Source organism: Rhodnius prolixus, unplaced genomic scaffold, assembly GCF_049639745.1.
Source record: "Rhodnius prolixus isolate KJV_2025 unplaced genomic scaffold, Rpr scaffold_1, whole genome shotgun sequence".
NCBI classification, from domain to species: domain Eukaryota; kingdom Metazoa; phylum Arthropoda; class Insecta; order Hemiptera; family Reduviidae; genus Rhodnius; species Rhodnius prolixus.
The window spans coordinates 5,476,499-5,496,865 of NW_027411581.1; the positions used below are offsets into that span (position 1 = coordinate 5,476,499).

Below are 20,367 nucleotides of genomic sequence, written 5' to 3' on the forward strand. Positions count from 1 at the left end.
AAATAAAATGAAGTAATTTCTCAAGGGGCTAGATTTTTTTTTTTTTTGGCAGTATTTATTTTTTTTAATACTAAAAATAAAACTTATCTGGATTAAATTTCTCATTTTTTTTAACTGTGTATTGGTGAATTTAATCTTGCAGATGTGTTCATATTTCTCACCATTCGTGATTTTAATTCTTTGCGTGAATCATCTGCAATTTTCTCTAATTGTTCCTTTAATGCTAACAATTCTCTTGTTCTTTGATAAACTGGTTCCTAAAAATATAAAGAAAAACTTGAATATTACTAAAAAAAAAAAAAACATTTAAAATATTGAAGCATCTTTTTCTGCGTTAACCACTCGAACCAGGTTGTTTTTTTTTTTTTTTGAGACATAAACTAATAAGGAATGGCATAAGAAAAAGGAGAGTAAGCAGTAAGTGATCCATAAGGATCAAGAATAAAACAGGGTTAAAAACTGTTTTCACAATGTTCACAAGAGCGTCTTCTTTCGTTAAGCTCGTCATTTCCATATAATTCAATGATCAGCCTGAGGATCCTTGATCTTACAGCCTTTAATGGCAGAGAACATAAAATGGAGTCGCTTTCTCCTTCAAGTAAAAACCTGCAAACGATCATTATCATCTCATTTGGTCCCGAGATCTCTCGTTCATCATTCTCCTTATCTGAGCTCAGAGATTCTTCCATTAGCTTTAAAGTAGTCTCCTAAAGAATAGCTTTATGTGGACGAATTAACTCAAATCATACTTTTGCAGCAAACTCATCACTTGAAGGAGTGATTTTGTTACTATTCTAAGTATACCCTGAGTTAGTGTTAGTAAAATCCCATTTTGTGATAGTAATTTGGTGACAAGTTTGTGAAAATTCAATAAAATATATATTTGGAATATAAAATAAAATGGAGGAAAATAAAATTTAATTATCAACGTGAGTTTTTAACACCTTTTTTTTCCTACGACTAACTAAAAATAAAGAGCATAAGATGCTACACTTAAAAAAGAGAATTTGAAGGATAAGGTAATTAATTTACCGACAGCACGCTTTTTTTAAATGCTGGTCAGGGAGGTTATTGCATTTTGTTAATGTTTCCAATTTTCACTGAAATATCCGATTTGAAGTCCTCTGAATCAGAAAAGAGGTTTTTTAAGAAAGTGCTTAATGTGTAAAGGGCGATTTTACGTTGTTTTGAACTCAGGAGACGTCCAAACTTATATTCCCGGTGACACCTCAAAATCGAAAAACTGTACGATTACCATTTCTTTCTAATTGAATAAGAAAAAGAATTTAAAGGAATTTATTATGGCACTTTCAGACCAATCAGAGAGTATTTTTAATCATTTATTCCTTTACCTGAGGTCGCATACTCGGATTCCATCGACAATACAATCCACGCCATAATTTAATAAGCCTCATACTAGCCACAGGTATGAGTACTTGTTGTTGGGCATAATAAAGTGGATTTCTATATAAATCTAAATTGCTATTCGTATATGACCATAAAGAAACTGTTTTCAGTTTTACTTGTTCTGTAAGTCGTTCTTTTTCTCTGAAAAAATATTAACAATAATTTAATTCATGAACAGAATGCTTTTAAAGTATTAAGCAAATAAGAAAATTAATACTCACGTATTAAAAAGGAATGTACCAAATCTACATGAATACAAATGATCAATAATAGTAATTAAAAAATAATCGTTGAACTCAAATGCATTTGGAAATTGTTGTGTAACCTGCCATACACTATCGATAAATTGTAAAAATACTGGTGATCGATCTGCATCGGAATGATTATCATCTCCATGGCCAATTCTCTGAAGATAAAAACAATACCATTGTGGTTAGAATAAATGCTTTTAAAAATTCAATAGAAACCTCAAGATTAACCAGAAGGAGTAGAAAACACTTACCAGTTGGAATTTATGCCCAAAACTAATCCATTCTTTTTCTATCAAAACTTGAAAGCCTTTAATCGTTCGATAATAAGGATCAAGAAGCATCATAGATAATGCTGTCAACTAAAATAAGGATAAACACATTTTTTTAAAGTTATTTATATGGATGAAATGAATAAAATAACCTGATGAGACAATTCTTTCATGAAATAATACCTGTGCTGTACGATCCCAGCCGTCAGAACAGTGCACAAGTACAGAGGTCTTATGAATCTCTATTTTATCCACTATACGACAAGCACCAGCTAATATACATTTGATGTGTTTCAGCCAGTATGTTGACTCCAAACCAGACAGCCATTTTGCTTCATCGATATTTGGAAAACAGAGTTCTGCAAAGCAATTATAATGAATTTAGTTCTTGATTTAAGCATAACATAGATTGATTATAAGTTACAATAAATCTAAAATTGTTAAATTAGATTATTTACAGTTTAGCAGTTTTCAAGGCTCGACTTTTATGTTCTGTGCGCACATATATTATTATATGTATGTGTGAACTTTTCAGCTCAAAAACCAAAAATCTACAAGCTTTTCAAGCTTTATTCTTCATTGGAAATGTGGTAAAATCCGCAAAGCTTGATAATATACTTAATTCTGAGGCAGATTGATCACTTTGATTTTTTTTACAATGTTAAAGTATTACACTACAGTTTTTGAATCAGCAACTGTAGTATGACAGAAAAAGAAACAGAAACTTAAAATAAAATGCGAGCTACACAGATAAAAATCACAATTTGTTATTCGTTTTATAAATCAATGTTAGCCAGAGCTTGAAAACGATCAAAATCCAATTACCAATTACTAAAAAATAGTTTCACATTTTTTGAGATATTCTTGAAAACGTCTTCAATGATTTTCTTAAAACTTCAATACTATTTCTACACACGTAATCTAAAACTTTTGTTTTGAATACTTTTCCAGGATATTTCTATTAAGAATTTTCAGGGAGAAAGACCCACAAAAGTGGGTGAAAAATAGGAGAGATAATTTGAGAAAATCTTGACGCAATTGGAAGTTTCATATCTTATACCATAGATGCTAACAATATGTAATTAACATACCTTTGAGTTTCCTTAATGATTCTCTCATAACATGGATATTGTGAATATCGAAGAAAACTATTTCAGCATTGGGATATGCATCTTCTGGTTCATATCCACCACCTTTAGCCTTATTCGCTATTGCGTTAGTACTAAAAGTTAAAATAACATTTTAATAAACCAATATTCTGTTTTCATAATCTTACTTATGAATTAAAACTAATTTTTTTTTTTTTTAACTTTTATTGAAATTTGCGACTGCAACGGTTGTTGCAACAAGCAAATGTGGTGTAATATCATGTCTTGGTTATTAATACAAAAAAAAAAAAAAATTGTCAATGAGATTTAAAACTGAAATAGAATTGAAAAAACAACTCTGGAGTGTACCATCTCTCCGTCTAAAATGATATGGATAAAATTGTTTTTCCTTTGTAAAATTCAATTTTAGATATCCGACCTGGGTCTTGCGTCACATATGAACATCTTGTGTGACTGAGCATTGGCATCCATAATAAGTTGAATGTACTTTTCATCGTGGGCTGAACGCTTGCCACTCACCCCGACAAGTGGCTGGGATGATCTTGTCAAAGTTGCCTGACTTTCTGGATGTATCCATGAAAGAACTGGCACCCTACCACGACTTCTAAAAGCTGCCACAGAACGGATTTCATCCTCGGTTACGGCTGTCGGTATTGCCCAGACGGCTGGATATGAATCGCAAACTTCGTATGTATCGTTCATCTTAGTGATACGCCACATATCGTTTGGGATTCCCTGGTAAAATAAAAATTTATAAATAAAGGAATCATTGGATTCCTTGGAACAAGTAAATACTTAATTAGGTATGTTTAAAAACATCTTTCACAAGTGATGTTTAAATCAGAACACGAATACCCAAACTAGACATGAATAATTTTTTACAGTGGACGCCCTGTAGGAATGTTTTTGCCCTTTATAGATAAATAGAAAATACAATTGCAATCACATTCAAAAAGATTTTCAAAAAATGTAAACAGTACGATTAATAACACGATTAAAGAAGCTCCAGTCAAGAGGTTTTGCTACAATTTAGGAACAAAAACTTAGGAACTATAAATCTTTTAGATGAAAAAAACAAAAAATATGAGGAATCGTACTGCAAAACTGAAGAATGCAAAACAAGTCTGGTCTACAAATCAAGCAAGGTTTATTTAATAAATCCAATTAATAACAGTCGATTAGAATCATTCAGTAGCGTATTATTAGTTACTAGTCCCATTGAATATATGCATTTGTATGCCAAAGGTATTCGAACAAAAAACTTCTCAATAATGTTTCGATTTTTCATTAAAGTTTGTGAAATATTATTGGGCGTTATCAATCAATGATCCATGAATTCTACTGCCAACTTGCAGAATTATTTACAATTACAATTGTAAATACAAAAATTACAATTTATTTCATACCATTCGTCTAAATTCAGCAATCACTTCATAAACAGTCCAACCATTTTCTGGGAATGTTTCACTGTATTCAAAGGCAAATAACGGCAATTTATGAGAAAGTGGAAAAGCGTACTGCTGCAATTTCTCAAATACATTTCGCCTAGAATGATTTTCCTAAACAAATGAAAAAAGTAAAAGAATAATTTGGGGAAAAAAGAAAAGAAATAAAGCATAAGCAGCTTAAGATCTCACATATTTTACCTGCTTGTGACCAAATCTTAAATTCCTCATATCCTTGCAAAAGAGCTCAATTCCATATGAATTTTCCCCTCGACTTGACTGGCCACCCACTTTTTCAACTCGGCTCACCTGCAGAAATTGTTTGCATTAATATTATTAAATGAAAAAATAAAAATACTAATGGTTAGAATTATGTTTCAGGAGTTAAAATGTAATGAATATTTTAAACAAACTTCATGATTTCTTTAGAAAAGTAATGGATCATTGAGACTTTATGATGATCTTTTTAATTTCTGCTTCTAAAACTGATTCCTTTTCGTGGATTTTACTAAATTAAAAAAAAAACTCAATCGAAAATACTTACAACTCCAAGAGGAACTTCTAGAATGTAGGGTGGTTCTCTGTCAACACTGCGAAAATGAAGTTTATAGTTGGTGACTGATAGAGTCCCTCTCGTAGGACCACTGTAAGGGCAAAGATATGTGACATCTTTGGCCACACCTTGTGTATGTTCTCCAGGTAACAGAGGTGGATCTTCAGGTCGTGGTGGTGAACCTCCTTCGGCTCCAACTGTTCCAACCAAAGTACTTCCTCCACCTCCGCTGCTCTGAAATATTGAATCAATATTATTTTCAACAAAAATGTTATACAAATGAATGCATACAAAATACGGCTAGTTACCCTAACAACCCTTTCCTAGAAGTTGCCTATTATACAAGAATTCAGTGCTAAACATAAAAATTTCTTATTGTGGAAAATATTAAACCAGGTAAATAAATAAAATAATTGGGATACTTTAGTAATAAGTTGAACAGGCGGAATATGATTAGAAAATATTATTTTTAAAGAGGGTAAGTAGAATGTTTTAAAATTTATACAGAAAACTTCTGATAGAATTAATATCAACAGAATGTAATTTTTCCAAAGATAGACTTCATTTGATACTATATAATATTTAATTTGATACTTACATTAACAGTAACGTTTTGAAAAAGTCAAGCAGATGGGAAAGTTTAGTAGCAACAAGACTGGCTACAATCTGTATGAATTAATTTGTAAGTGAAAATAAGGTTAATCCCTTAAGGACTAAATTCGAAGCAACGAGTGGGATTTGGAAAACAATTCTAGACGGCTTCAAGTCTAGAATTTTATTGGTTTGCTACCAGTAATAAACAGTACTACAGTAATAAAAACAAATCAGAGGAATCTTGAGAATGCCAAAATTATTAATATTAAGTCGCACCATTTAGGTGAAAACAAAAACATTGGCTTGTCTTTTGTATGAAATTAGCTTACGATAAGTGGAGTACCGAAAAGTTTTAATCATCTATTATTTTGCAGCGGTGATGAAATATTGATTAAAATATGTACATACAAGAAGAAGGCTTACCGATTCTTGACCCAATTTAGAATTCAAAGAGCTTGATTTAGAATCTGAAGCTAAGGAATCGTTGCTCGTTTCTTTCTGTTGTAAGTCCATTTTTTTTTTACTAAATAGAAAAAACTAAATTAAATATCTTTAAAGTTTAAGAAGTCTTATTTAAATAAATATATTCTTATACATACGTTGTTTTCTTAATTGCTTAAACTGGCTTTCACAACTTCACTGCATTTCAGGTAAATTATTGTTAAAAATTCAGCACCATTTTTATATTAAAACTCGTATTAATAATTACATGATCACAGAAATTATTCGAACACAAGCAATAAGTTGGGAATACAGAGTAGTACCTTCCAGTCAGGTTAGCTTTCTATAATTACCACACGTCACAGCCCAGATGAGTGTGTCAATGGAGGGCAAATGTTCTTATATAAACCATGTATGACCTGGCAATTGGCAAACAGTAACAATAAACACTGAGATTATTTGATTCTTTTATAACTTATAATGAAGAGATTATCATCCATAAATATCATCATAAAGATAAAATAGATTATACTGTTCCATAGAATCTTTCAAAATTTATCAATAAAGAATAGAAAGTACACTATCTTAAAGCTATTATTTCATACTTTCTCTTACGATAAGATTAATTGTTTTCGGTTTCGCAAATTTGATACTTAATTTAATTAAAAAAGATATTTCTAATTTGGATTTTTTTTTAGAAATTAGTGTAAGGAAAATCTCAAAAAGTTCTAATACGATTTTTCTTTTTAGAGTGTCCGTCAAAATTGGTCAATCGGTTGTTCTAAAGTTTTAAAGTATAAAATTATTGCATTTTGTTGTGATTTTCTCCAAAATGGAGTCAACAATCATTTTGAGCTCAAAAACGAAATATCCTGAGTGCCTCAAACTTAAATGTTATGAACCACACATAGCATTGCTCTTCAGTACAAATCTAGGGTGAAAATCGACTTTCCTAGGACATATTGTAACCGATTTTCGATTTTGAGTTTAAATAAATATGTCTGGATAGACTTCCTTTTTTTAAAAAAAATTGAATCTTTACTGGGAATACATGATTTGAATGAGATATTCTGCATGCGAAAAGATTTTTTTAGTGCACACTGTAAATGAGTGAGAGTGAAAAGAAAACTCACAAGTTGATAATTTTGAAAAGCTACTATTTGGTACTTACTGCTTTGATAATAAGGCCACTCTAATTCGTTTTCGTAATAGATGAATTCCGTTTTGATAAAGTTGTTCTAAAGTTTAAAGACTTACAACAAATTAGCAGTAAGAGAAAGTCCCATCACAATTTCTTCTAAAATAATTTTTAAAAATAACAATATCAAAAGTAGTAATAAAATAAAAAATAAACTAAAGAGTTGTAAAATTAAGTCTTATGAGATAATCAGCTCAGAATACAGTTACCTGGTCGACATGTTTCGGTATCATACACCGTCATCAATCATCGAGGTTATTTAATTTATTTCAGATTAAACTAACAGTGTTGGTTGAAAATTTTTTACCAAGGAATGTGGCCATCGTATTTTAATGTAGGTCATCATCACTAGTTTGGTGGATCTTTGTAATAATAACTTATGTACTTTAAATATTCCGTTTCATTTCATTGTGGCTAAATCTAATTATTGACAGATGTTCGCATCACAATCAGCAGTTTGTTTTGAAGAATTATACATTCATTTCTTTGTTCTCTTTTAGTCCTGTAGCAAAAATGAAAATAATAATTTAACTCTTCATAAATACTGAATTTGGAATAATGGAAGTTATTTTATTATTTATTGGAACTGGAGGTGGAGTCCCGTTCCACAAGGCGCTGCAGCCAAAGAGATTTATGGTACCATTCCTTATAATATCTTTTAGATAAAGCTTTGCTCTCTTCATCTACTAGTCGTATTTTTGCAACAAGAACTCTAGTCTCACATGCCACAGATCTCATGCCATAACGTCGGCAAACTGGAAGGCTGGTATCCTCCTCTTCTTTACACATTTCTTCACAAAGGTTCTAGGTTAATTAATTAAACTTGCTCTGTGAAGTGAATAAAACAGATTTATTGTATACGATCTCTTTTATTTATTTCTAACATAAAAAAGCCTCGTCCCCCCCCAAGACCATGCAAAAAAATCAGTCGTGTCTATTTTGAATTGACCGACGGTGTGGCATGCGAATTTTAACAATACATTTGAAAACGTATGTCAGTTCTAAACGAAAACAATTATTTCATTAGAATAGATTTCTCACACAAAAAGTGAAATTTTTATTCTGTTATTTATACTGGTGTCGTCTATGTGGTTGTTTCAATATAATTTTAAATTTACCCAAGATAAAATCTCCTTAAATTGTATTTTTGGCATGCCGAAGGATCCCAATAGGCTTCGTGTTCCCAACTCTCTCAAAAGTAAGACGCACAGAAACAGAGAACAACGCATGCAGTTTGTTAAAGTCCAACTTCGTTTATCCTTAGAGCAGGTAATTTAAACTGATTTATCTAAAATAAGCTTTATATATATACATAATAAAGCTTTCTTTTAATGAGGTATTTTTATATGTAACCTTAATGAGTTAGAGCTCCCCCCATTCGGCCAGGTAAGACTCGTAAACACCTCAGTGATGAAACAACTGACGGAGTTACACAAAGAAAGTTCAATTAGGAGAAGTTAGAAGCGGCAAGAAATAACTACTCCCTACAGCCAACTTTTCCCTTCCCCATTGCCCCCTCTAAGTACACACCTCCCAAAAGGATACTTCTACGCAGGGTAGTCAGAAATATGGGTACCCATGCACTACCGAGAAATTCCTTCCTTGAATTTCTAAATTTGACCTTGAATTAAAGTTTGTAAATGTTCCAAGAAGGATAATATAACTCTCCAGCCCATGTAACCGCTTACGCTGTCTAGGAAAATCCCAGGGATCCAGAAGACGGCAGATTCGCTCCTTCCAAATCATCACTCTAGACGTAATGTAGATGACTTACCCATTGCTTAGTGATTAGCAAAATAGGGAGGCGTGAAACTTAGGATTACCTTAATTTCTCTTTTAAAAGATAAGTACTGCTGATACTATATCTATTGTCCTGCTTCTAGGAGCAGTCGTTTGGGATACTGCAATAAGGTGGAGATCGAATTTGACCCTTTTCCCAAGAATTCAGTAATAAAACGAACTAGTAAAATACAAATTTATTTTTTTCTAAAATATATTGCGTAGCGTCGTTGCAGCAAAAAAGTAGCTACGGCACTGACCTTTGACACAAGACAAGCAACGACCTTCTTGGTCAACATCAATCCAGACAAGACCGGAATATATTCTAGAGGAAGTAAAAAAGTAATATAAGCAAATACGTGTTATTATTTTAGCAACGGATAAGATTTTATTATTAAAAACTAACCTTTCAATATTTTTTACAACATATTTATCTATTTCAATAAATAAAAATTGTGGTGAAGAATGTAACCGTTACTACAGATTCTGGTGCAAAGGTCTTCTTCTTTGCAATAGTCAGTAGCATATCTGTGGTCAGAAAGATGTTCTTCTTGTTACAGAGCACTCAGTGCATTACCAGCTGACCACCTGACCGTTACAATATTGTTATACATCATCATCACTTCTCTGTAGTAACAGGAGTAATTGTACTAAAAATGAAAAAACTTCAATGTTATTTAATTTTATTATTATTAAATATTCGAAATATATCGTTATTGTTGATTGGCTAGTCGCAAGTCTTTTTTTATTACTATAGAAAAAAAACAACATTTTATGTATTTTTTTTTATATACCTAAATATATTTAGACAAGTACAAAAAATTATACTTGGAAACAATAGCTAGTTGAAGAATATAACGGAATCTATTTTTTTTTACTTAGAAAAATAAATAAGTAAAGCAAATTCTTCTCAATTGGCTTTTATTATACGCCTTATAACACTTTCACATTTTTACATTACATACAACTATCTGAGGCTTACGAGTTTTATCACAGAACCATAAAAGAAAATTAAAAAACCAAAAATGCACACTACTTTCTCTTATAAATTTCCCAACTCCAAATTTTCAGTAAGGGCGCCAGAACTATCACAAATTTCCCTAGCAAATCACCTAGGAACATGTTACATGAACTTATTAAGGAAGGAATTGAAGTGTTAAAACCTATTGAAGTTAATATTGAAGAGAATGAATCGGCCACTTTGCAGTAAATGGATCTGTGGACTACAGGTGGTAGGAAGACGATAAACGGGCAGTCCCAGATTAAAAAAAAAATTGTTCATTATTTTTGGTGACTGAATCATAGTTTCAATAGGATGAAAAATTAATGCCAGTTTCAGTCATTATAAACTTTATTCTGCCGAGCTTTCGACCTAGGGACTAGGTCATCTTCAGGGCTAATTTACAATATACTATTTTACATCATTAGAGAGTTGGTGTCTTCTGTCTTGTCTGTTCATGGACAAGTTCATGCTCTGTCCATCTTAAAAATTCAAAGTCAAAATTAGTTTTTTCTTCTTACGCTTTTTCGTGCAGATTTTGAGGATCAACCTTTATACAACAACTGTACTACTGGAAAGATTTAATAAGACGTGGGACAAAAGAAGCATTAATTTAAAACCTCGGGGAAAAAAAGGTGAATTGATTAAGTTATACAGAAAAATTCCTCGGAAAAGCTGTGATAAAGCAGAAGTTACGAGTCCGTTCCGTGGGAATATACAAACGAAATACACTGCTTCCTGCAAAGTTTTTTCCTGCGGATATTTCTGATGAAGAAGCAATATAAAAAAAATTGCATACGATTTTTATAATAGTTCCTCTTAATAAATAGTAAGAGTCAATACGACGAAGCTGCCTTTTTGTTCAGCAATTATCGCAACTCCGGGAATGTAGTAATGTTAATAATGTGCAACCAATCGTTTAGTAAACATTTGAAATTTCCAGGATCTTTTTTTCCATATTTGAATAGAGAGAATGCAGTAAGTTGAATTGTAGAAGTGTTCAAATAATTGAAGTCATTAATTATTACCTATATCTATATGCCCGCATTAGTTACGACGATTTCACCATACATACTTTTTTTTTATCATACCAAGTGCGTTCTTATTTAAGCATGTAAATAACCACAGGAAATCATTCACAGTCTAGATTTTAGTTTTACCTTATTTAGTGTTTAATATCATTTTTAACTTTCTCTGGGCTAGAATTATTGGTGTGAAAAATAAAATGGATCTAGTGATAAGAGATGATCAATCAAGCATATGTATATTGACGTGTTCATCAGGTGTGAGGGGCATTGTTTATTTTTCACACACACTCCACCTCTAGAGAAAGATGATGGAAGAACTTGTGCATACAAATGCATATAATGCAACTTGTGGAACAAGATTTGTGTTACCATGGTAAATAGTTTCAACTAGAAGACATGTTTCTTGCAAGGTGTATCTAAACCTGGTTTTCCGGGAAGTGCTCTTATTTTCATACTATAAATGTACAATAGATTGAATGGTAGGGCCCTAGTGAACTTTAGCAGTATTGTGTGGACCTCTTTCTAGGTCTAAAAGAAGAAACCTCTCCTTATTAAACGAGGTCCTTTAAAAGTAATATGTAGATAGCTCTATCACTTTTATAATCTTTGCACTGCGCAGGCGCCTCTCACTTGCCACTCAATGAATTGTTACAACTCGATTGGTGAGTGAGAGACGCTATCAACAATTAGTTGCTTTCTTTATGATTGATCCATATAAATATATCAATGTCCGGTAGGATACAGTATCGGACTACCTTGCTTCTTCTTCTTAATAAAAGAAAAGTGAAGTAAAAATGGAGTCTGAGTTGGCATATCATCAATGGCTTGCTCCTCTTTCAGATCTAAATATCGAGAAGAGATGATAATGAGTTGCCTTCGACTAGGACATACAAGACTGATCCAAGGACATTTGATGACGCATAAACTACTTCACTAACTTTCCAATCTTGCGGGTGATATGTTTACCATTAAACACAATTTTACTATCTTACGACTCACTTTGAACTTCATACAGACTGCCCAGCAAAATGACCGAACTCCTTAAACGAATATTCTTTTACTTACGAGATAATATTTGATTTCCTTAAAATTACCAACCTCTAAAATACTATTTAACCACAAATTTTACAAAGTACAGACCAAAAGGGCTGATGATGATGAGAGACGCCTTGAAAAGTTAGTCTAAAACTAGAAAACAAATGTGAGCTAATCGTAGTCAAATTTTAATATCATTTCTGTATGATGTTTGGTTTTACGAACTGTATCTGTATAGAAAGAAGAAAATATTTCTTTCCCGAATTCAGATTTTGAACCTTTGAACTTTACAGCATTTTTGTAAGAATAAGTCAACTAAGTGATCATACCGAATTTTTTTCCAACATCTAACTCCGATTAAACGGTAACTTTTGGTGGAAGAATGGAATGACAAGGAGTGAAAGACAGGGAAAGCGAACAACAAAGAGAGAAGAGAAAAATGCAAGTCTCTTGTAATCACGTTTCAGTATTTCACGTACTGAACAGAACTGTAAGAATACAGTCATTTACCTCTCTGTTTCCTTCCTTTTCGCCTGTCTCTACTTTTTTCTCACTTTTAGGGTTCGCTCATATTGATGTCCAACCAAAAAAAAAAAGTACATTCCAGAGGTATCAGAAGTAATCTTGCGTGAGATACGTTCTATAGAAAGGCCTGGGGCAGTTTAAGTCCTAAAATAAAAATATATTATTCTTAGTTTTTATTATTATGAACTTAATTAATAATTATTGTGAATACCCTTACATGGCTCCATGATCGTGTAGAATGTTGGACATCTTTGCTACTCCTTCCTTAGTAGACTATGTAAGAAATTCGTGGTGTCCACCTCAAGTTTACGAGTTTTGGAGCCCGAAAAAGTTTTTTTTTACAAATTGATGAATGTATTAATACGTATGGTCAGAATAACCTAAAAGAAAAAATAAACACCGTCGGCAGAAGTTGCCATTGATGCTATAAACAAACATTATTTTGGAAGGTTTCATCAGCAGTAATGGAAACCTTCATTTCTAGAAAAAGTTAAAGCAGTTGTAGCCCAGCTTAGAATATTTTTTTTTTGGCGTACATTTCTAGTCTAACTTTACCTTCAACAACTAGCTAATTGTTCATTTCTAAGTTGGAGATGATTATATTTATGTTTGACTTCCCGATCTTTAATGACCAGGGTGCGAGTAAAAATCACTCAGGTGAGTAATAATTCTGCTACAGTAACCTGTAACTTGTGCTTAGTGTCTTCCATTCAGTAAACCAGAACAAGTTTTTAGAGACTACTTTTATGGCTATCGATCTATACAATCTACACACTCACACAATCTAGGTAATCTACACTCTGGCCACGTAAATAAATTTAAAATATAATTAAAATGTTATTTTAGAGTGAATATGGCCATGCTTGTTTCCAAAGTTTACTAATTAGTTAGTAATTTGATATACTGGACAACCAAAAGAATAACTTCTTGAGATAGAAAAAAAAAACCTCTGTAGCTTTTCCAAAGTTTCGTATTTTCTTAAGTCCCAACTTGAATAGCGTTGTACATAACGCTGTAGCGGGGAGTACTTTTTAACCAATATTACTTCTTAAAAAAGTGATTTCAAAAATCTATCTCGATCGTATTACTCCCTGCAACAGAAGTAAGAGAAAGTAACAACTAGTAGTGCATGATCCTGATTATACTGGAAGTTGTTAGTATGTCCAGGACACCATCTTAGAGGTAGTTACCTTCTTCTTCTTCTTCTTCTTTTTATGGCAACCAGTTGCTTTTTTTTTACTCTATTCTAGTGTCTTAACATTGTTGACCAACTATTTATTTTTTGGGTAAAGTAATTTGTTGTTGACAAAAAGAATGGGTAATCAGCTATGGATTCTCTCGTTGATTGCTGTTGCCAAGAAAGGTTGAATGGACAAGCAGTGGAGCATGCGGTCAGCAACATCCACTTCCTGTCTTCCTCCGCCCATCATCCTGCACTTTGCATACACCAGATGTTTTTACTACTAAATTATTTATTTATTTTTCCACAAAAATGTCTTTCCAACTTTTTATTAGATCGCAAGTCATTGTTGCTACGAGAATGAAATAAAAACTGAATTATTCAATCAAGAGGGAATGTGCTAAAGATTCTTTCTAAATTTCGAAATAAACTGTATAGGATGTCAACCTTCAGATCATGACCAATACGGATGGCTCCTGGATTTGTGCAGATCTAGCCGAGTTATAATTTCCCAAACAAATCTTTGCCTACCTCAGACTAGGGGGTGCAGGACCAGAGCGTAACTCTGACGAATTACTCCTCCCTCTACAGCTCCTCCAGGAGAAAACCATCGCTTACCACGCAGAAAGATTTAGACTCCATAAAATGGGAAAGGGGGTTTGGCGCCTTACTTCGCCAGGACGTCGGCCAATTCATTCCCTCAATGCCAACATGACCTGGCATCCACTGTAGAATAACTGCCCAGGTTTTTTGTGTTTGCTAAGGCACTCATTGTTAGCATAAGAGGAGTGTTTGCACTCTTATGGCAGTCTAGCTGTCGAAGAGGATAACATGTCATGAATCCGATAATTCATGCCAAGTTTAAACATCTTTCTATCGCAAGAATTTTCACCTAGTAGGTGCTAGGAATTGCTCATGGGTTCTGTCTGCCTGGTTCTTGGCCCAAACACTTCAGCCCCAATTCTCTGAATAGTCCTCCAGGAGCCATCCGTTCTCTAAATAACCGCACGTTTTGTACTCATCTCCGAGGAAATTTCTAACGAAGTTATATTTCTGGATCTTTCACTTTGGGAAGATTCTAGAGAGGAGAGGTTGCGTAAAGGGTTAACCATTCCCTGCTGCCCGTGCTCCTCCACTTTCCGCTTCCTTCCCTACTTATTCTCAGAGCAGTTCCCTTTACCCACCTTTCCACTGCTAAATAAAGTTTTATTTTCGAGCTTTGCGCACCTAAAATCACGTATTTCCTGTTGAAAACATAATTTCAAAAATTCAGAAAATCAGACACTGTCGCATTACTTTTCAGGAGAAAGTAAAAGTGAAAAATCGTAAAGTAGCACTAAAGAATTTTCCCGGAAAATTTTAGGAAATAAAAGATAATAGATCTTCAAGAAGGCAGTGAAAATACTAAGTAAAAGATTTGTAGAAGCCATTAATGAGGAAAATTTTGAAATAAAAAAACTAAAGAACGGCTCTAGTATATTACTCGTCCTGATAACCAATTGATCATTTTCTAACAACTTTCTCGAAAATTCTAAACTGAAAACTAGACTAAATTGAATTCGATCAAGAATAAGACAAAGTATGAATCAGGAAAAAAAAAGAAAAGAAAATCTCAAATTAAATTACACTTAAATGTTTAATTTAATGGGGGGCTGAATTCACAATTCTCAATTGATATGATTAAGATTATGCGGGTTGAAATTTATAACCCACTTTTATGGTCTTCTTGAAACGTGAATATGGTAACCAGTCGTTTGTTCAACAATTTTTATCTAAAAATATTTTTTTTTTTTAAATCACAATAGCACGATACTTTCTCCTGAAAGTATGAAAAATGAACTACATATTCTCCTTGCGTGATTTAAATTTGACGATTTACATTTTCACGTGATTTACTCTTTGACGGCAATTTATTAGTTTTTGAAGCTTATTTATAGGCATTTATCAAAAATTAATTCATTTCTCTGCGTTCAAATTTGAAAATAATATCTACAGTCGAGGGAAGGGATTAGCTATGCGGTTAGCGTACTGGACTCCCACGCGGAGGTCCCGGGTTCGAATCCAGCTGCTGACCCTTAGATTTTCTCTTCCTAGGAGCTTCTTACAGCTCACTGTCCGGTGATGGACAGTGTTGTCTGTAACGAGAGAACACTGCCCGGAGGCCGGCAGTGTACTGGAAAAAGCTCCGGGCGCTAAGGACCTCAGCTGTTGATGCGCCAAAAAAAAAAAAGAAAAAAAAAATATCTACAGTCTTTAATTTAACGAATACAATTTCTGTATTTTAAGATTTCTTCAAAAAACGCAACCTAGACCTTCTTTAAACTTCATAATATGGTTTGTATCGGCTTCTCTGTTGTTACATTTCCGTTTTAACAAACTATAATGTTGGTGATTATAAATATTAAATATTCCCAGTTTGAAAAAAATTTAATTGAGTTTCGAAACTTGTGAATAGTAGTAAGAGAAAGTCCTGTGAGTGTGCATATGATGTTTTATTTCTTCCGTTAAAATATTGAACAAGAATAGAGACGCGATATATATTTTTTTTTTCAACTCTCTGGTGGCCATGACATTCCTTGCACCTGAGACTAGATGGTACACCTATATAGCATGTACCTTTTGTAACGGGAAACGGAGTTGTACTTACACACACATACACACGAAGCAATGCTTCACCTCTACAAGAGTTACTCTTTTTTTGCTTCTTCTTATTTTGTAACAGACTACTCATCGACTCAGTCGTATATATATACATCCAGCGTGTTTGTAAGTTTACAACGGCTGTTAGCCTTTTTTAAAAAAAAGAGAAAGTTTTTTTTTTGACCGGAAAAATAAAAATAAAAAAAAGGAGGAAGTTTAACAGTGTTTGAATGAAACTTAAATGAGCGAAGAAGAAGGCAACGTAGCGGTTTTCCGACCAGTCTGTTCTTGAGCGTACAGTAATTGAAGATGAACAAAAAAAAAAACTAAACTGAACATAGACACACATGTGATGATGAGGGCGTGTGACACATGTGAACTACAATATAAAACACTCACACAAACACAACAGTTGATATTACATAAAATACTTCATTTGGTATTGATAATTTCCCATCAAGTTTAGCATCTAAATGATCATGGTCCCCGAACACTTATAACTTAATTTTATTCTCATCCTATCTCACCAATGCAGCGTCAATCAGAGTAGTAGGGGGTGTATATCTTCCTTAGAGCACTCCCTACTATTTTTTTGAGGGTGGCCAATTTTGGAGTATCAGAGAAGGCGTTTTGATAGCATGAGACAGTACCGGCTCTCCTCTTTTCTTAGAACCCTCTTGGAGAGAGCTCGGAATGCTTTAATCTGAGAAGCCATCTTCAGAACATCTGAGGAAAGGTTACGAACATGGTGTGGTAGGGAAGCACCATGCTCCCTAGATGGCCTAGGTAGATATAAGATGTTAAATGAGATTATACACCCACCTTGGGAGAGGTTTCTTCATAAAAATATTTAGCGATGACAATGCAGAAAAGAAGTGATGCAGTGATATCCCTTCTCTCTTTCGAACTTCCCCTAGATTACCTGGGTAAGTTTTTTTTTTTTTTTTTCATCACCTGGGGATAGTACAGGGTACATCTTCACACATAATTAAGGGTCACGTCACAGTACAGAATACCCTGTAAACAAAAAAAAAATTCATTTTTTACTTTCTGCTTCTCTATTGGTAAGAAAATGCCCCCTCCTTTGAATGTTTATTTACATCTTTATATGACTGTTAGACAACTTCATTTCTCGTATTATTATAATTAGGTAGTTGAATTTTTTTTTTTTTTGTTAAGTATTGAACCGACGTCCAATTATCAGACGACAACCGGCGTAAAGTGAACTACGCTTAACGGTATTTTGGAGAAAAAGATTTGGAGCGAAAAGGCAACAGCAATAATTGATGCAAAAAACGGAATATTTGTTTTATATGTTTATGATTTATATCTTTATTTAATTGTTTATTATCTAAGGAAGTGATCAAAGTCTTGGGGACATATTACTGTAACTTTGTTCACGTAATGGGAACAGATGATGTAATATAAAATAATAACGTACTTGTCGGTAAACTAACGGTTAGTTATTTTATTTTATTATTATTACTTTTAGTGAGCTCCGTTGATTAAGAACTTCCTACATACCTAGGTTAACCTTTTTGGATATGTTTACATTTTCAAAGTCTCAAATTAAACATTTTCAAATTTGTAACCTATCCAAAATAACCTGCTTACTTTTTTGTTTAAAGATGCTGGAAGGAATTATTAAAATTCGGTGTTTTGATTTTCACAAATAAGTTTGATAATGAAAAAGTCTTATGAGAACATTCACACGACTCTCTTACACTACAAATTTTTATAATTCTTAATTTTCTACCAAGATCAACATGATGGAACGTGCTTACCATGGTCGATTAGAAAGAAATGTGTTAGCTACGTCGCCAAAACAGGTTTGGAAATACTTTTATCACTTCTATAAATTACTTTATCACTTCTAAAACTCCCCTCTAATAATTTTTTTCCTGGAAAAAATATTTAAATCAAATTGATCGTTTTTTACAACTTAAGAGTTAATTTTTCCAATATCCAGCAGCCACCGTTCTCAAACATCTCAATCCACTGTTGCAGATTAAATTTTATCTTCTACCATACAGCGATTTCAGAACTGCACACAACTTACAAATTCTGATATTAAACACTAGATAAAGTAGTAAAGTTCGTATCGGTATATATTCTCTTCAATTAATCTAATGAAGATTTAAACATTGGAAATCAGGGATCATTGAATCAATAAAGTTTAATCAACAGACTTAATTATAAAGTACTTAGATGCTGGAGAAGCTTGTTCAAGCTTAAGCTAGAAGAAAAACTTTTACACAGTCATCTGGGAAGACCCAGGGGAAGAAGAAGGATCACTTGGATGGGCAAATGTTAAGAGAGTAACCAACGTACGAGGATTAGGATGGGCAGAGTCCAGGAAGCTGTCGATTAATAGAGACAGATGGCGTTCTTTCTGTCAAATCTCTAAACCGCAAGTAACTATGTAAGTAAGTAACAACTATTTAATTACATTGTACTGAATTGAAATTATCTGTGTATTTACTTAGGCCAATGAATTATCACTTTAGCACCATTTTTACATGACTATTTTGAAAGTACAGAATCCAATTCAATAGAATGTATTATCTTCAAGAAACTAATTTTGATTTTATGTGCACAAAACTTAATCGAAATATTGCCTAGTTTCATCAAAATTTTCTTCAATAAACTTGATCTTAAGTTTCAAAAACTAACGACACTAGCAAACCACGTAACAGAGAAAACCTATTTTCTTTTAATAAAATTCAATCATACATACCAAAAAGGGGAAGATCTTTTTATTGAATAAGTTTTTCAAAATCTTCAATAAAGACTATGATTGGTGCAATTGTTAACAATAAAGTTCATTATGTGAGATTTAAATTATTGTATATCACTTAATTTGGCTTCCTTCAGAGAATGACGTCACTTCAAGTGATGACAACATACTGAAGCAAAAGGAATAAAAAATATAAATCTTTTTAAAGAAAATGAAAATGCTTTTTATTAAAAACAATATTAAATTTAAAATATTTTATAATATTAGTTAAGTTATTAATAAGCCAATTTTTTTTTTTTTTTTAAAGATAACTTAAGCTCAATCCCCTTCAAATGGACCAGGCCAGTTTTGTCTGGATGTGGTCTGATGTACGTTATCCCTACTATGTAAGTATAATTCATTTATAAGATTTTAAAAGAAATTTGCAGATATTTACGATAATATATGCTGGAATTATTAGGAAGTTAGATAAACATTAAAAATAAACAATATTTGTTAAATTTTATAATGGATTACAATAAGAAAAGGCAGATTAAAACTTTTATCATCGAGATTTATATTCAAATATGGCGAACCAAAAAAATAAATTAAAAATCTAATGAGATATTTAAAAATGTGTAATTTAAAATTCATGAATTGAATAAAACAATGTTTTTTTCATTGTTTCATTAATTTAATAAAAGGATAGCATTGAATTCTTAATGCTGGAATCATCTTAAAATGAGATCTGGATACTGGAAGTCAAATGAAACTGAGAAAAATCCAAGATGGCATTCGTACAGTCGTATTTCAATTTTTTTTTTTTTTTTAATGAAACGATCAAGTCTAAAGTTTAAATTGTTTCAAGAATCAACTATATTTTTTAATTAATTTAATACGATAATGAACTTACCATGAGTTTTTAATGAGTTTTCAACAGCCTTAATTTCCACAAGATTTATGAATTTTTGAACGGGCTATTTTCTTGTTTTTCTAAAAAATGAATGTAAAACAGGAAAAAACAACAACAAAGTAAGATATTTTCGAGATAATTCAAGATTGAATTGTTAAGGATAACTTATGAAATGAATTTTCTTGAATTGATTGACTTTAGATCAAATTTGGGTATACTGGAACTTCTTTTTAAATTTTATCTCTTTCTCTCTCTAGTAAAGAGTTTAGTTTGAAGTTTGTTTA

General features: G+C 32.5%; 2 protein-coding genes across 15 annotated transcripts in view; one reads left to right on the forward strand and one right to left on the reverse strand.

The window, feature by feature from the left end:
* Positions 1-33: 33 nt before the first annotated feature.
* Positions 34-20,163, reverse strand: mtm (phosphatidylinositol-3-phosphate phosphatase). Of its 7 annotated transcripts, XM_074126705.1 has the most exons (23): positions 20,084-20,163; positions 19,192-19,360; positions 18,239-18,355; positions 17,277-17,471; positions 13,825-14,065; positions 13,582-13,725; positions 12,852-13,014; positions 12,620-12,778; positions 9,453-9,696; positions 7,477-7,769; positions 7,241-7,366; positions 6,228-6,488; positions 6,037-6,151; positions 5,026-5,268; positions 4,674-4,790; positions 4,443-4,595; positions 3,455-3,771; positions 3,019-3,149; positions 2,111-2,286; positions 1,910-2,017; positions 1,629-1,813; positions 1,353-1,548; positions 34-257 (listed from the first exon to the last, which is right to left on the reverse strand). In XM_074126705.1, exons 13-23 carry the CDS (start codon positions 6,139-6,141, stop codon positions 111-113), a joined length of 1,878 nt encoding a protein of 625 aa, XP_073982806.1. In that variant the 5' UTR covers positions 6,142-6,151; positions 6,228-6,488; positions 7,241-7,366; positions 7,477-7,769; positions 9,453-9,696; positions 12,620-12,778; positions 12,852-13,014; positions 13,582-13,725; positions 13,825-14,065; positions 17,277-17,471; positions 18,239-18,355; positions 19,192-19,360; positions 20,084-20,163; the 3' UTR covers positions 34-110. The 7 variants fall into 7 exon arrangements, with proteins under 7 accessions (XP_073982806.1, XP_073982885.1, XP_073982719.1 ...); XM_074126784.1 differs by lacking the exon at positions 13,825-14,065; XM_074126618.1 differs by lacking the exons at positions 13,582-13,725; positions 13,825-14,065.
* The window catches only part of tyn (trynity), a 113,192-nt gene continuing 105,947 nt past the window's right edge, over positions 13,123-20,367 (forward strand). The window contains exons 1-4 of one of the 8 annotated variants that reach the window (XM_074124756.1): positions 13,123-13,291; positions 18,083-18,283; positions 18,462-18,876; positions 19,499-19,577. The gene's annotated coding sequence lies outside the window, so the exon portion shown is untranslated. Of the gene's footprint in view, positions 13,292-17,688; positions 17,913-18,039; positions 18,284-18,461; positions 18,881-19,498; positions 19,578-20,367 lie in introns of those variants that run through there. The other 7 variants (XM_074124671.1, XM_074125058.1, XM_074124833.1 and 4 more) reach the window with 7 other exon arrangements.

Excerpts from the sequence above, each read along its gene's own strand:
- mtm (XM_074126856.1), bottom strand. The coding sequence starts at position 6,141 with ATGGACTTACAACAGAAAGAAACGAGCAACGATTCCTTAGCTTCAGAT. Across the intron at positions 2,287-3,018 it reads ATCATTAAGGAAACTCAAAG|AACTCTGTTTTCCAAATATC; the intron begins GTATGTTAATTA and ends ATTGCTTTGCAG. Across the intron at positions 1,549-1,628 it reads GGTACATTCCTTTTTAATAC|AGAAAAAGAACGACTTACAG; the intron begins GTGAGTATTAAT and ends ATATTTTTTCAG.